This window comes from Cyprinus carpio, chromosome A1, assembly GCF_018340385.1.
Source record: "Cyprinus carpio isolate SPL01 chromosome A1, ASM1834038v1, whole genome shotgun sequence".
NCBI classification, from domain to species: Eukaryota; Metazoa; Chordata; class Actinopteri; order Cypriniformes; family Cyprinidae; genus Cyprinus; species Cyprinus carpio.
This window is the reverse complement of record NC_056572.1, coordinates 2,294,610-2,308,957: the sequence shown is the minus strand read 5'-3', so window position 1 is coordinate 2,308,957 and position 14,348 is coordinate 2,294,610. Positions and strand designations below refer to the sequence as shown.

General features: G+C 35.6%; 1 protein-coding gene across 3 annotated transcripts in view; it reads left to right on the top strand.

The window, feature by feature from the left end:
- Nucleotides 1-14,348, top strand: part of LOC109062054 (lipopolysaccharide-responsive and beige-like anchor protein) — a 208,042-nt gene that overhangs the window by 59,096 nt on the left and 134,598 nt on the right. For 2 of the 3 annotated variants that reach the window (XM_042717055.1, XM_042717169.1), the window contains exons 26-32: nt 2,969-3,090; nt 3,669-3,776; nt 4,034-4,175; nt 4,272-4,614; nt 10,795-10,994; nt 13,839-13,917; nt 14,091-14,224. In XM_042717055.1, the coding sequence (XP_042572989.1) occupies nt 2,969-3,090; nt 3,669-3,776; nt 4,034-4,175; nt 4,272-4,614; nt 10,795-10,994; nt 13,839-13,917; nt 14,091-14,224 (1,128 nt within the window). The remainder of the gene's footprint in view (nt 1-2,968; nt 3,091-3,668; nt 3,777-4,033; nt 4,176-4,271; nt 4,615-10,794; nt 10,995-13,838; nt 13,918-14,090; nt 14,225-14,348) is intronic. The other variant, XM_042717109.1, reaches the window with a different exon arrangement.

Sequence of the window (14,348 nt, the reverse complement as noted above, 5' to 3'; positions counted from 1 at the left end):
GTACTGCAGCGTTATAGACCACATAACAGAAATCCAGCATTCAGATCGGTTACATTATTCATTTCTCTTTCTCACACACACACACACTCTACATGACCCTCCCTGAAGCTATCTAGACACCATCAAACTCCCGCTCCTCTAAATACAACACTTGCTGGAGTGAGAGAGAAACTGAAGCCTGTTTTTAGGAGGGCTGAAAGTATGAAATGAATATTTGATGAGGTCTGCCAGTGTGTAATCTGATTTGGGATCTGTTACAAGGTTCTGCTTCTATAGCTCTCTTTCTGTCTTTCGCTCAGATGACTAGAGAGCCTAATGGAAAAGGCTGGAATAATACCTTTAATCTGAGCGTTTAGGAGTTTACATTTCTCAGATGTCAAGGTTTCAATAGAAGGTTGAATAGAGACATACCCATGCACAGTCAAACACACATTACTGTGCAGTTCAAACTCATTAAAACGAAAACACACACACGTATAGCATGCAGCACATCAAATTAAATGCAGTAAGAGGATTTTTCTGCACCACGGTGGTGGAAACCTGACCAAAATGATTAAACACAGAATAAGCAACGTCATCTGTTTTCCAAACCTCATACAGTTTAATGCGTTTTCCTTTTCAACTCTATACAACCGTTAGAATTACTTTGGAACATGTTTCTGTATTGTTGTTAATTCATATAACATATGCTTAGGTGTTTATTTTTAGTTGTGCTTGCTAAGTAGTGATATATTGGTACTATATTTGTTAGCCAGTAATAGAGCTTTTTAACCAATACAAGTAGATATTGGTTATATATTAGGTTAATTATATTATATAAAATATTAATTTTTATTTAATATTAATTAATTAAATGTAATCTTTAAAAACAATAATAATTTAATAAGGCTGTTAAATGTAATATTAATCCATTCGAAAATGAACATCCTTTATATATATTAGTTATATATTACTATTATACAAAAAAGTATAATTAATATACTTTTTTTAGCAAATTATTGAAATATTTTTAGAGATTAAAATGAATGTTTTCTATTTTAATATATTTCAGAATTACAGGAATTTATTCTTCAGTGTCACGTGATCCTCCAGAAATCATTATAATATACTAATTTGGTACTTTTTATTATTAATGTAATATTTTAGTGGAAACTTTGATTACATGATGAAATATAAATATACATTTTTCCAACATTGTAAAAGTTTTACTGTCCCTTTTGATCAATTTATGCGTCCTTGCTGAATAAAAGTATGAATTTCTATATCTATCTGTCTATCTATCTATCTATCTATCTATCTATCTATCTATCTATATCTATCTATTCTATCTATCTATCTATCTATCTATCTATCTATCTATCTATCATCTATCTATCTATCTATCTCTCTCTATCTATCTATCTATCTATCTATCTATATATCTATCCATCTATCTATCTATCTATCTATCTATCTATCTATCTATCTATCTATCTATCTAGCTATCCATCTATCCATCTATCTATCTATCTATCTATCTATCTATCTATCATCTATCTATCCATCTATCTATCTATCTGTCTATATATATATATATATATCTTATATATATATATATATATATATATTATATATATACAGTACAGGTCAAAAGTTTGGAAACATTACTATTTTTAATGTTTTTGAAAGAAGTCTCTTCTGCCTCATCAAGCCTGCATTTATTTGAGTGTCACATGTAACATCCAGTCTATCACATGATCATTTAGAAATCATTCTAATATTCTGATTTATTATGAGTGTTGGAAACAGTTCTGCTGTCTAATATATTTGATGAATAAAAGGTTAAAAAGAACTGCATTTATTAAAAAAAAAAAAAAAAATTCTAATAATATATATTCTAATAATATATTTTTCTTTACTATCACTTTTTATCAATTTAACACATCCTTGCTGAATAAAAGTATTGATTTTATTTAAAAAAAAAAGAAAGAAAAAAAAATTACTGACCCCAGATTACTGACCAGTAATGTACATAGCTGCTTTTTTTTTTTTTTTTTTTTTTTTTTTTTTTTGTACTTTTTATTCATCAAAGTATCCTAAAAAAAGTATCACATGTTCTGAAAAAAATATTAAGCAGCAGAAAACTGTTTCCAACTTTGATAATGAATCATCATATTAGAATGATTTCTAAAGGATCATGTGATAATGATCCTAAAAATTCAGCTTTGCATCACAGAAATAAATGATAATTTAAAGTATAATAAATTTAAAAACAATTATTTTAAAATTGTAATAATATATCACAATATTACATTTTTTTCTGTATTTTTGATCAAATAAATGCAGGCTTGATGAGCAGAAGAACCTTCTTTCAAAAACATTAAAAATAGTAATGTTTCCAAACTTTTGACCTGTACTGTACGTATAAAGATCATACTGACCCAAACTTTTGAACAGTAGTGTTAACTAACTTCATCTCACACCATTCCTAGAATCGTGCTGCTTTTCTAACAGAGATGTGCTTTTAAATGACTAGATTTATGATGATCTGCCAGGTGGACATTAAAACATTTCTTACACACTGAAGGAAGGACCTGAACCATATCTAGAGTCTAGAATATCATAGAGATATCATAGAGGGGTGGGCTTTTATTTTTTGCTGCCACCTTTCAACCACCATGCAATGCCTTAGAATCTACCCAGAACACCCTAGAAACAACACTGCAACCTTAGAAATGTACATAATCTTTCAAAAAGTCTACTTGTGGCTTCAGCTTTCCCTGGTTTCACTCATAAGATGGTATTTTAAGCCCTTTTTCATTGTCATGCAACGACCTTCTCATATGTCATGTTTCCTTTAGTCTATATATCTTTTCGTTCTCGTACCCTTTCATCTCTGTGACGTTGTCTTCTTCTCAGTATTTCTACCTCTCAGTTGCACTCTCTCTCTGTCTGTCCCTCTCTCACGCGCTCTCTCTCTCCTCCTCAGTGTGTGCGATGGCTGTGAGAAACTGTCTTGAATGTCAGCAGCACACTCTGGGTACGTCTGGTGCAGAGAGCAGCCGTGGACAGCAAAGCCTTCTGGGAGCCGCCAAGTCTATACCAGCACAGGCAAGTTCAACATCATGCCAAGGATACCTCTCTCTCTGTCTCTCTCTCTCCTCTCTCTCTCTCACTCTCTCTCACTCTCACACTCACTCACTCACTCACTCACTCACTCACTCACTCACTCTCTCTCTCTCTCTCTCTCTCTCTGTCTCTCTCTCTCTTCTCTCTCTCACTCTCTCTCACTCACTCACTCACTCAACTCACTCTCTCTCTCTCTCTCTCTCTCTCTCTCTCTCTCTCTCTCTCTGTCTCTCTCTCTCTCTACTGTCCAGATGGTAATTTTATATAGAATCCTTTTGGTCAATGGCCCGTGGTTTGATTCTTACAGTTCCAGTAAAAAATAAACCCCTTTTCTTCCTTAATGTGTCGTGTAACTTACACTCCACACTCATAGCTCATCTATTATTTAGAATCAGAACTGTTGCATTAGTGCCTCAGCGCTGTCTAAATGTGGAACAGCAAACAAAAGTCTTCCTAGTTTTTTTTTTTTTTTTTTTTTTGCTAAATCCAACTGATATTGTGTGTTGGAGCATTAAAAAAAAAACCCTGTTCTGAGACTGTGTGACCTGTGTGTGTTGCAGAGTCCTGTGGACATTGTGACAGGAGGGATGTCTCCTATCAGAGATTTAGACCGGCTTCTGCAGGACATGGACATCAATCGTCTCCGTGCTGTAGTGTTCAGAGACATAGTGAGTCTCTCCGTACTTGTATTCAGCTAATCCCTCGCTGGCTCTGATCTGCTACTCATGCATGTCCCTTTTATTTTCTATAGTGCAGTCAAACAGCAGTATGCATTCATTTGAAATAATTTTTGTATTAATGTACAATTTAATGCATCCTTGCTGAATAAAAGTATTAATTTCTTTCTTTCAGAAAACTGACCCCAAACTTTTGAACAGCATTGTGGCTAATTTTTACAATACTCTAACATTTGTTTTTTCTTTAGGAGGACAGTAAACAGGCTCAGTTCCTGGCCCTGGCAGTGGTCTACTTCATCTCTGTACTCATGGTATCCAAATATCGAGACATCCTTGAGCCACACAATGACAAAAGACATGCCCGGCGCTCACAGTCTGTCAGAAGCACAGGTGACCCACACACATCACTGCTGCAAGGTTGAACCCACAGACCAGATACACACACATTCAGCTTTTTAAGCAGTGGACTGTTGTGTTTTTTTGCAGAGAGTGTTCAGTCTGATCTTGAGAACGGTTTGTCTCATCATCGAGAATCTAGTAATGAGGATGCGAAAGCCTCAGTCATCCCCAGTGATGGTGAGACACGGACCGGCCCGGATGCTGTATCCGAAGCCCTGTCTACTTTATCCTCTGAAGTCAGGAGAGGTCAGGAGGTCACTGATAGAGACAGCAAAGGCAAAAACGTCAATGTCAAGGATATTCTGAGAAGTCTCGTCGGTGCTCGCTCTGATGACCTCATGGTGGACCCTAGCCTTATACCGCCCGGGTTTCTGGGTGCAGTGGGCGATGCTTCCCGTGACCAGTCCGTCCAGTTTCACTCCTTTGACAGGTGAGTGGACAATCAGAATTTATAGTTCACTGGCCAATCCGTGCACACAAGATTTAAGTGCTTTGCTAGAGGCGCATAGATTTTTTATAGCTCTTGTTCTCTCTCGCCACACATCATGTAAAAAACAAAACATGTTTTCTCTTATGTGTGCTGTGTGCATTTTATGACGGACACCCCCGCAGAGCACCTGACTTCTGTGGAAGTGTGCCGGTCTACACACAAATAAACAGCCTTACAAAAACAGAGCCCATCAAAATGGGCCTCAGGAGACACATACACATACACTTGTCCATTCCTCCACCAGTGGATTTGTGTCTGTGTTTGCAGGTTTGTGTGTGTGGTTATTGTAAAGAAAAAAAAAACAATACAATTCTACTGCTATTTGTCTCATATATAGCAATATGGCTCAACACTAAAGATTTTCTGTGCTTGCCAAAATTTTCACTGGCCTCATAAAAAAAAAAAAAAAAAAATTTATAAAAAAGAATAAATAAATAAAATAAAATACAAAAAATAATTAAATAAATAAATAAAAGTAAATACAAGACTTAAAAGAATAATTAATAAATAAAAATAAAATATTTATTATTAAAAATAAATAAATAGTTATTGTTTTTGTTGTTTTTGACCCATGTAACCTAGTACAAAGGTGACACATTAAAGACAAGCAAACCGTCAGTAATAAAATAAAACCAAATTACAAGCAATAGAAATAGTAATCAAATATAAAATAACACTTCGTAGCCCATGTAAATTAATGTATAGATTAATCCTTATTAAAGTTAGAAAAGATATTCAGTCTGCAGCAGTGAGTTATTTTCCGTTTATTTTCTCGTTAACGGCAGCAGCAGGTGTATTAGGCTGCTGTCACTTTAAGACATAATGCATGGATCCAATATACTGATACACATGCATTTTCTTTCTGAACTGTGCTTTTTAATATTTTTAGTAAAAAACAACCGTGATTCTTTGATAAATAGAAAGTTCAAAAGAACAGCATTTATTTAAAATAGGAATCTTTCATAACATTATACATAGCTTTACTGTTACTTTTAATCAGTTCTTGCTGAACATAAGTATCTTACTGACCCCAGTCATTTGAATAGAGTTTGTGTATATAAGTGGCAGACATCAGATTGCATGCACACCAATTCTAAATGCTTTGTGTCTTTTGTGATGTTTTTTATTCCTTTGCATTGCTGTCTGTTGTTTAAAGAGTGTAGTGTAACTGCTGCTCCCCGTGGAGAGTGTGGTGCGCTTTGAAAAAAAATACACATCTATATGTTTGCTGACGTCTGCACTGTCTGGTTTTTATTTGCTGCATTGTCTGTGCATAAGTCTGACATAACCAGAGAGGGTTTATTACAAAAAAAGAAAGGAAGAAAAAAGGGAGATTTTGTTTTTTTTGTTGGAAGTTGAAAGCAGTATGTCATGCCATCTTCTTTCTGTTTACCTCCTGCTCGCTCACATCTCTTCTCCTTTCAATGTCTTCTGGGCATCTGTGAGACATCCCTCTGATCTGGCCTTGTGTTTTATCTGAGGAATGCTCTGTCAGGTATCACAGCGCTGCTGGTATCAGGACAGGGATTATGCTGGCTCCTGCAAAGCTCCCAGCAGTCACTGCAGCTCCATTCTGCCGCCACCTTTTCTTAGAGAGGACTTAGTCCTCCATCAAGTCTTCAGTCAAACCAAGCTTTTCTTAAGGCCTGTTTATACCAACACAAATGATTGGCACAAAAATTTGGTCTGTTTTTCACATGCGATTTGTCTGTTCAGACAGGTGTGAAAAAAACAAGCAGAAGAGTTGAATAAAAATGCAAATTCACTCTCTGACAGTAGGTGGCGCCTATAGACAAGCAGAAATACTTATAATAGTCAAGTCAGTAAAAGCAGCGGCTCTGGGAATATAAATAAAAGCGTAAATCTGATTGGTTGGCTGATTTTTGGCGGAGACATTGTGACATCCATCTGTACCAAAAAAAATCTGTATCGTTGACTGAATGTGAATGTTTGTGTCGGTCTGAACGGACACATTACCAGATGCTGATTCAAATTAAAATATGTTTTCATCAGATTTTCCCACCAAATATTCATCTTTTTCAATATTAGTATTTCAAGATCAAATTGATCTGAACGTATGTTTTATAATGCTTTTACTATAACGCTTTTTTTTTGTTAGCTTTCCATTTTTAATCAACCTAAAAATTTGCCTTTAAAATTTACTTTAAGATGAAAAATATTTGTTACATTAAATTTGATTAATAATTAGTTTACTTTTTTTTTCTAATATAGATGCAGTCTTCTGCATAATATGAGGTTATTAAAACTGTGCGTAATAAAAGAATAATCAAAATGCTGCTTAAAGTCGTTTTTAATGAAGTGTAATGTCACCTGGGACATGCCAACTTCCCAAAAGTATTTTATATCAACTACCGATTTCCCAGAGCGTGAGTGAGCCTCTTATCTCGGAGAGGTCCTGAATTATCTGGATGACTCCAGCTCTGAGTCTTGATATGTTTTTTTTTTCAAAGCACTCTAGCACCCCACATATGAACGAGTTACCAATCGAATATTTCAAACCCCGGAGCGATGAATACTGCCACTGTTCCCTCTACTGAAGTCTGATCAGTGTTGTTGCATTTTACTCAGTTTATACTGTGTACACAGAGCTTCCCTGAAGTTATTCTGAAGCATGCATGCTTGCCTAACAGAGTGCATGTTGGAACACCCAGGGTGGAGTGATTGAATCCCAGGGGATTTACGAGTGTTATATATGGAGAAAAAAAACAGGGTCACAAACAAAAACCAGGCCTCAAGTCAAAAGCAAACCATAAATTAAATTACTATCAACAACAAACAAAATCCCGACCACGCCATATGTCTTTCTTACCCCACTCTTGTTTTGACATGAAGTCTGCAAATATTTTCTGATAGGATCCAGAGACCAGTGAATGGTGTCATAATGACTTGTTGGACAAAAATTAGATAAATAAATATGGCTGGAGGAAGGGTTTAACAAGAACAAAATAACTGGTGTTCTTGACAACAGGTTCTTTGATTTTGTCAGCTGTGAAACTGAAGATGCATCATAACAATGATGAAATGGTTTTAATTAAAACTTACTGTTGATAGTATGACGAGCCAAAAAAAATAAAAAATAAATAAATAAAAAATTAAATAATCTAATCAGAGTATGCAAGATTTTCACCACATTTGACATTATCAACTAAAATGTTTATTTATTTGATTTGTTTGTTTGCCATTTCAGTTGAAGCTAAATGCACAGAAATTTAATGAATATGTCACAAATTTAGAGGCATTTTCATGACATGAAACTGATATTTCTGGTTTTATGTTGTGTACCCTAACCTCTATAGAATTACATTTAACTGTATTTGGCTTTTAAATGTATTTAAATTAAAAAAAGGCACAGTTTGAAACTTGCCACCAGCAAGACTAATTTAAAGCAGAATGTCTATGTGAAGAAGCCGATTGTTCAGCCCTTGTTTGTTGAAAATGTCGATCCATGTCCAGTAAGATCAGTTTCTCACACACACATTTCCTCGCACTCGCTCTCGCATTTGTGCAGATTACGGGAAACATGCTGTTTACATGTCGTCTCCGGGAGTGTTGGTTAAAACTGCTAAATAATTCAGCGTCTGGAATCCAAACTCCGTGTGCGCCGGTCAGCGCTGGCCTCTCGTCTGGTGGTATACACCTGGCAGCTCTGATTAATTGACAGCGGTAGTGAGTTGGGGCTAAGTGTGGCTAATGGTGTGCTGAATAATTTAAAACCTGCGCCTTTGAGCAGATGGATGCAGCAGCTGTCCACCCCCACCATCCCTCCACCGGTCAGCGGTAAACACGCACTTGAGAGAGAACAGAAATGCGCTCTAATAGAGTTTTTGGACAGCGCACTGTTGTTCAGCAAATGCTGATGTCATGAGCTGCGAACCTTCCAGTTTACAAATTCCTTTCGTTTTCTTGCACTGGATATTTTCAAGTTAAGGAGACATCAGATGTTTAGAAATAGTGTGAGAACACTCTCATTCTCGTGCCTTTGGTCCTCGGCAACTTCCAGCGGGACGTTTGAAGCGGTCTGTCCTGGACGACTCTTATCTGATGCTGGCGTAGCTCCTCAGTCTGCAGCGTCTCTGTGGATGTGTTCTGGAGAGGAGCTGGTGACTGTGTAGCATTACCTCCTCTGTCAGCACTGATAAACTCAACACTAGCCACTGTGAAAGGCCAGAGCTCTGTCATGGCTTTCAGCTGATATGAACCATTTCCATTTTAACCTCTAGACAATGTAGAACGCAGTAGAGACCCGTGATCGTTATGAAAGCTTGCTGATGTGTTCATCTTTCAAACATTTTTACCATTTGTGATTATGGAAATGTTACCATGGTTTCCTCCTGGTTTACGTCAACATGCATTCTTTTCTTTAATGCTGTTTTATTTATTTATTTCATTTTTTTAAATATTGGAGGTACAGTAGTCAAAAATTAGTACACACCTAATCACTCTTTAGCAATTTTTTTTAAACAATTTTCTTTTATTTTTAATGAATAAAATGGTGTTATAACAGAACTGAACCTATGACAAACAAATGAAAAATTATTTTATCTTTTAGCATAGATATTCTTTCTCAAACAGCTTCATGAGGAAGAAACCTGGAATGCGGATCTAAAAGTCTTAAAAGCGCTCTATGCTTATTCTTGGCACTTGTTGATATTTTTTTTTTTACTTTCTTGTCCTCACGCGCACACACAAACACACACACACACACACACACACACACACACACACACACACACACACACACACACACACACACACACACACACACACACACACACACACACACACACACACACACACACACACACACACACACACACACACACACACACACACACACAAAGACAAAGTATGTTTGCAATTGCACACCTAAATAAGGTTTCTGGCTGTGCAAATGCATATTATTTGAATGGTACGATGAGGAGCATGATGCAGTAAATGTAAAATCGAAAAGTTAGTTGCTGAAACCATTGATGGAGAGAAAACCTGCACTGCCTGCACTGTACGAATGGCCTTTCTTATTTTGAAAAGCATGGAAAAGCAACTATAAAAAATGAACTTTTGATCTTTTGACGTGATTGATTTTGTTATTATATCACCTATACTATCCATACTTCAAAATATCCATATTGCAAAAATAAACACCAAAGTTATTTTCTTAGGTTTTTCTTAGTTTGTCTGGAAAACAACAAAATTATTCACAATCCCAGCACCAAAATATCTTATTGGAAACTGTGGAACATTCTAGTGTTCTAGTCTTCTAATGCCAGACCAACAAGAGCAACAGACCAGAGTTTAGGTCGTTATTCACTGAAAATCTTCCCCTCCATCGCAGCTCTTAAAGGCAATTCAGAGAATACTGCTTCTTTTTTCAAGATATTGATAACTTATTTTATTGCCATTTTTATCATTCAGATTTGGCTGGGTGGTTAATAACACATTTTTCTGTGTTGTAACAAACTCAGAACACATATTTAATATTGCTTTACATGAGAAACATACATTCTGCTAACATTAACCTAATACTGTAAACGGAGCACAACCCTCAAAATGAACCGGAACTTTAACTTACCGCAAAATGGCTTGTTTATCAGATAATCACACGACATGACATTTGTACAGTGACACACAGCAGCATCTAGAGCATAACACACTGCCAGCTTTAATCAATCACAAAGTTCAGAGTGACAGGAGCTGGGAGGCCATTGATTGGTCAGAAGATAGATGCTGCTATTATGGAATATTTTGTGTCAGGAAAACAGGGCTCTAATTACACTAACACGGTAAATGGGCTTCTTGTGCTGTGTGAGCTGGGCGGCTTTTTATGCTAAATCACATTATGTGCAGCATATATAGCCGACATCATCAGTCTAATCGTTACAGGGCTGTCGATGGAACCAGAGCTAATGGTTTTTTGACAGAGTACTTGATTCTCTAACTCTGTGTATTTATCAGAGCATCAGAGTCTGCTTTCCATCTATTAGAAAATACATTAAAAAGGCTTAGAGGAACGGTTCAAAATCGAATGCGTGCATAAAGTTCTTCTATAATAATTATAATAATAATGATTGATAAACTGTTGTCTGCGTCATTCTTTTTCAGGAGTGTTGTTGTGGCACCCAAGAAAATGGGTGGGGCTCCCTCACCAGGAATGAGTACGGTCTCCGCAGCTGCATCCGTCCCATCAGCCACTGCTGCATCCTCAGGTGAAACTACAGACAACAGTGTGTCAGTGGTGTCTGCAGGAGAAGCTGTTCAGAGCACAGAGTCCGCCCCAGGTGAGGGTCTTCATGAAAGAACAGGTCAATAACTACACCTTGCCAAATTACAAAGATATATATGTGACCCTGGAGGACAAAGTCTTAAGTCGCTGGGGTATATTTGTAGCAATAGCCAAAAAAAACACTGTATGGGTCAAAATTATAGATTTTTCTTTTATGCCAAAAATCATTAGAATATTAAGTAAAGATCATGTTCCATGAAGATATTTAGTAAATTTCCTACTGTAAATATTATAGTAATATGCATTGCCAAGAACTTCATTTGAACAACTCTAAAGGCGATTTTCTCAATATTTAGATTTTTTTGCACTCTCAGATTCCAGATTTTCAAATAGTTGTATCTCAGCCAAATATTGTCCTCCTAACAAACCATACATCAATGGAGAGATTATTTATTCAGCTTTTTTAAATTGTAATAATAGTTTACAATATTATTGTTTTTACATCATAAAAGAAAAGGTCCAGGGTCATATATATGACTATATCTTAAAAGAAAATTTTAAATTGTAATAATAGTTTACAATATTATTGTTTTTACTGTATTTTTGTTTAAATAAATGCACCCTTAAAGTAAGACACTTAAAAAATTCTACATGGTTTATATATACACAGAACAACATATATATATATGTCACATTTGAACAAAACAATTCATCAATACATAAAAAAACATATACACAAAACAACAAATTTTTTAAATATAAACATTTTATACATTTAATGCATCCTCACACAAATAGCGAATCCTTGCATTAAAGTTTTTGAAAATGCCCTCAAACATATAGCGAAACGTGTCACAAATGACACCTTAATGACTATTTGGCCAAATCATGTTTTTTCAATCATATCAACAAGTTTGTGTGATGATTAGGGGCTGCACTTGAAATGTAGCCAACATAATCACCTCTGTCTAAAAATCATTGCGTCTGTTAGATTTATTTGTTTATTTTATTGTGAAACCAACATGTGCTTGCACACATAATCCTTTGTGCGTGAAGGGATTGTTTTTAGTTCCCTTTAGCTTTTCTTGTTTTTGAAGCAGTGTACTCATGGGTCTATATCGCATGCTTGTAGTTTAAGCTTGTCTGGATTTTTATGGTTCTCTTGTGTGTGTGTGTGTGTGTGTGTGTGTGTGTGTGCGCAAGGAGAGGGGCAGGTCCCAGCTGAATAGAGATAAGCTCATTTTCTCCGAGCTGTTTGAAGTGGCTACTTCATCTGCGAGACGCACATGTTGGTGCTTAAAGAAACATTCCACGCTGCTACAAGAGTTATCCCTGCCCTCAGACTCCACGTGTGTGTGTGTGTTTTTTTTTTTTTTTTTTGATATTAGCGTATGCAGATTTATTGTGGTGTGATATCCTGAGAGAGAGAGCACGGTCATGTCAAGACCTTCACTAGCCCAAAATGTGAACCTTGCAGGGGCAAGATGAAATTTATTGGCATATAAGTATTAGTACACTAATCACAGCCACACACAGGGCTAATGAATTTATGGGTTGTTCTATCAGAGCTGCTCTAATGCTTATTTTACTGGAATGCTAACGAGAGCAGAGCTATCATTCAGCGGAAGCTGTATGGTGTCAACATACATCTTCTCTCTTGTCCTTTATATGAAAGTGTTGTAGATAGCAGCAGGAAAGGGTGACTTTACGAGGTTGTTAGAAGCGTTGAATATTATGGATAGTGTCAAAACATTCACAATGACTTTACTGACTATATAACATTAAGGAACTTAGTGAATATTGTGATTTATTTCAATGCTTTTAAGTGTCATTAGACAAATTTAACGATCCTTTCTCATCTAGTGAGTGAAGCGCTGAATAAACTTACGTAGCATAAATGGTTCTAAAGCGTTCATCACTTCAGATTGTCTGTATTAGGTGATCAGTTCATGATTCAGATTCTGATTCAGTGATTCATTTGCATTTTCACATGCATTAATGGTGCATGGATTAATGTTTAAATCTTTTGGTGAAAATATACTACCGTTGCAAAGTTTTGGGTTGGTAATATTTTTTTTTATGTTGTTGAAAAGCTCAAAGTTGCATTTATTTGACCATAAATGAATGAATGAATGAATAAAAATGATTAATATTAATATCATTTATTATAACATGATTGTTATAATATATTTTTCTTATTATTATCAATGTTGAATACAGTTGTGCTGCTTAATATTCTTGTGTAAACCTTGATTTTTTGATGAATAATATGTTCAAAAGAACAGCATTTATTTAAAATAGAAATACTTTGTAACATAAATGTTACTTTTGATCAGTTTAATGTATCCTTGCTGAATAAAAGTATTAATTTCTTACTTACCTGAACAGCAGTGAATATGGATTATTTTATATGGATTATTGTATATTGTTAAGTGATTAAATATACTTCTCATGTGCATAAAAAAATAAAAAACAGTACATTGATTATTTTGAAATAGATTTTTACTCTATTTCCTTGCATTAAATATTGTACATCTACTGCAGTTAGCTAAAGTGTCTGTTTTAATCTAACTAAATGGAAAAAAAAACAATTACTGACAGACTAATGTTTTATAAACAATATCAATATAGATTAGTATATAATGCAGTACAAATATTTACATATTTTTTATTTACTGTACATAATTATTTTGTTTCTGCATTTACATGAGATGATGATGCTGATAATGTCAGAGTCTCTCTATATCACATTATATAATAGCATTATAGTAAAATTATGTACAGTTGTACCTCCCAGCTCTAATCTGTCGATTAAATGAAGGTTTATTCACGGAACATGTGCTTGTTTTAGCTTAATGCATCTGTTTTGTTTGGCGTGCATGTATTTGGGTAATGAGTTGTTTACTGGTTGTATTCTCTGCAGGAGGAACGTCCACCAGCTCCAATCTGCCATCTGTCCCTGCTTTATCCCCAGTGACCCAGAGCTCCACCCCCAACATGAGGTCTCTGCTTTAAACTCGAGTCTCACGCTGAATTATAAGCAAGATATAGCTTTAGAGATATTTTTCAGAATGCATTTTTTCAATGCATGATTTGATTTAATGATCTATTGTTTTAAAGTTATTCCAATCACAGTCTGTGCAATATTTACAAGTGTGTTTGTGTGTGTTTTCAGTATCTCGGAGAGGTTGGAACATGCTCTGGAGAAGGCAGCTCCTTTACTCCGAGAGATTTTTGTGGATTTCGCACCGTTTCTCTCTCGCACACTGCTGGGCAGTCACGGACAGGAGCTGCTCATCGAGGGCACCAGTGAGCTACCGTTCTACTCTTATTACTGACATTTATGGAATAATCCACACAAATGCATTCACACTAAAGGCCTGCAGTGAGGTTTACATTATTACACACAAACACAGACACATCTCATCACTCA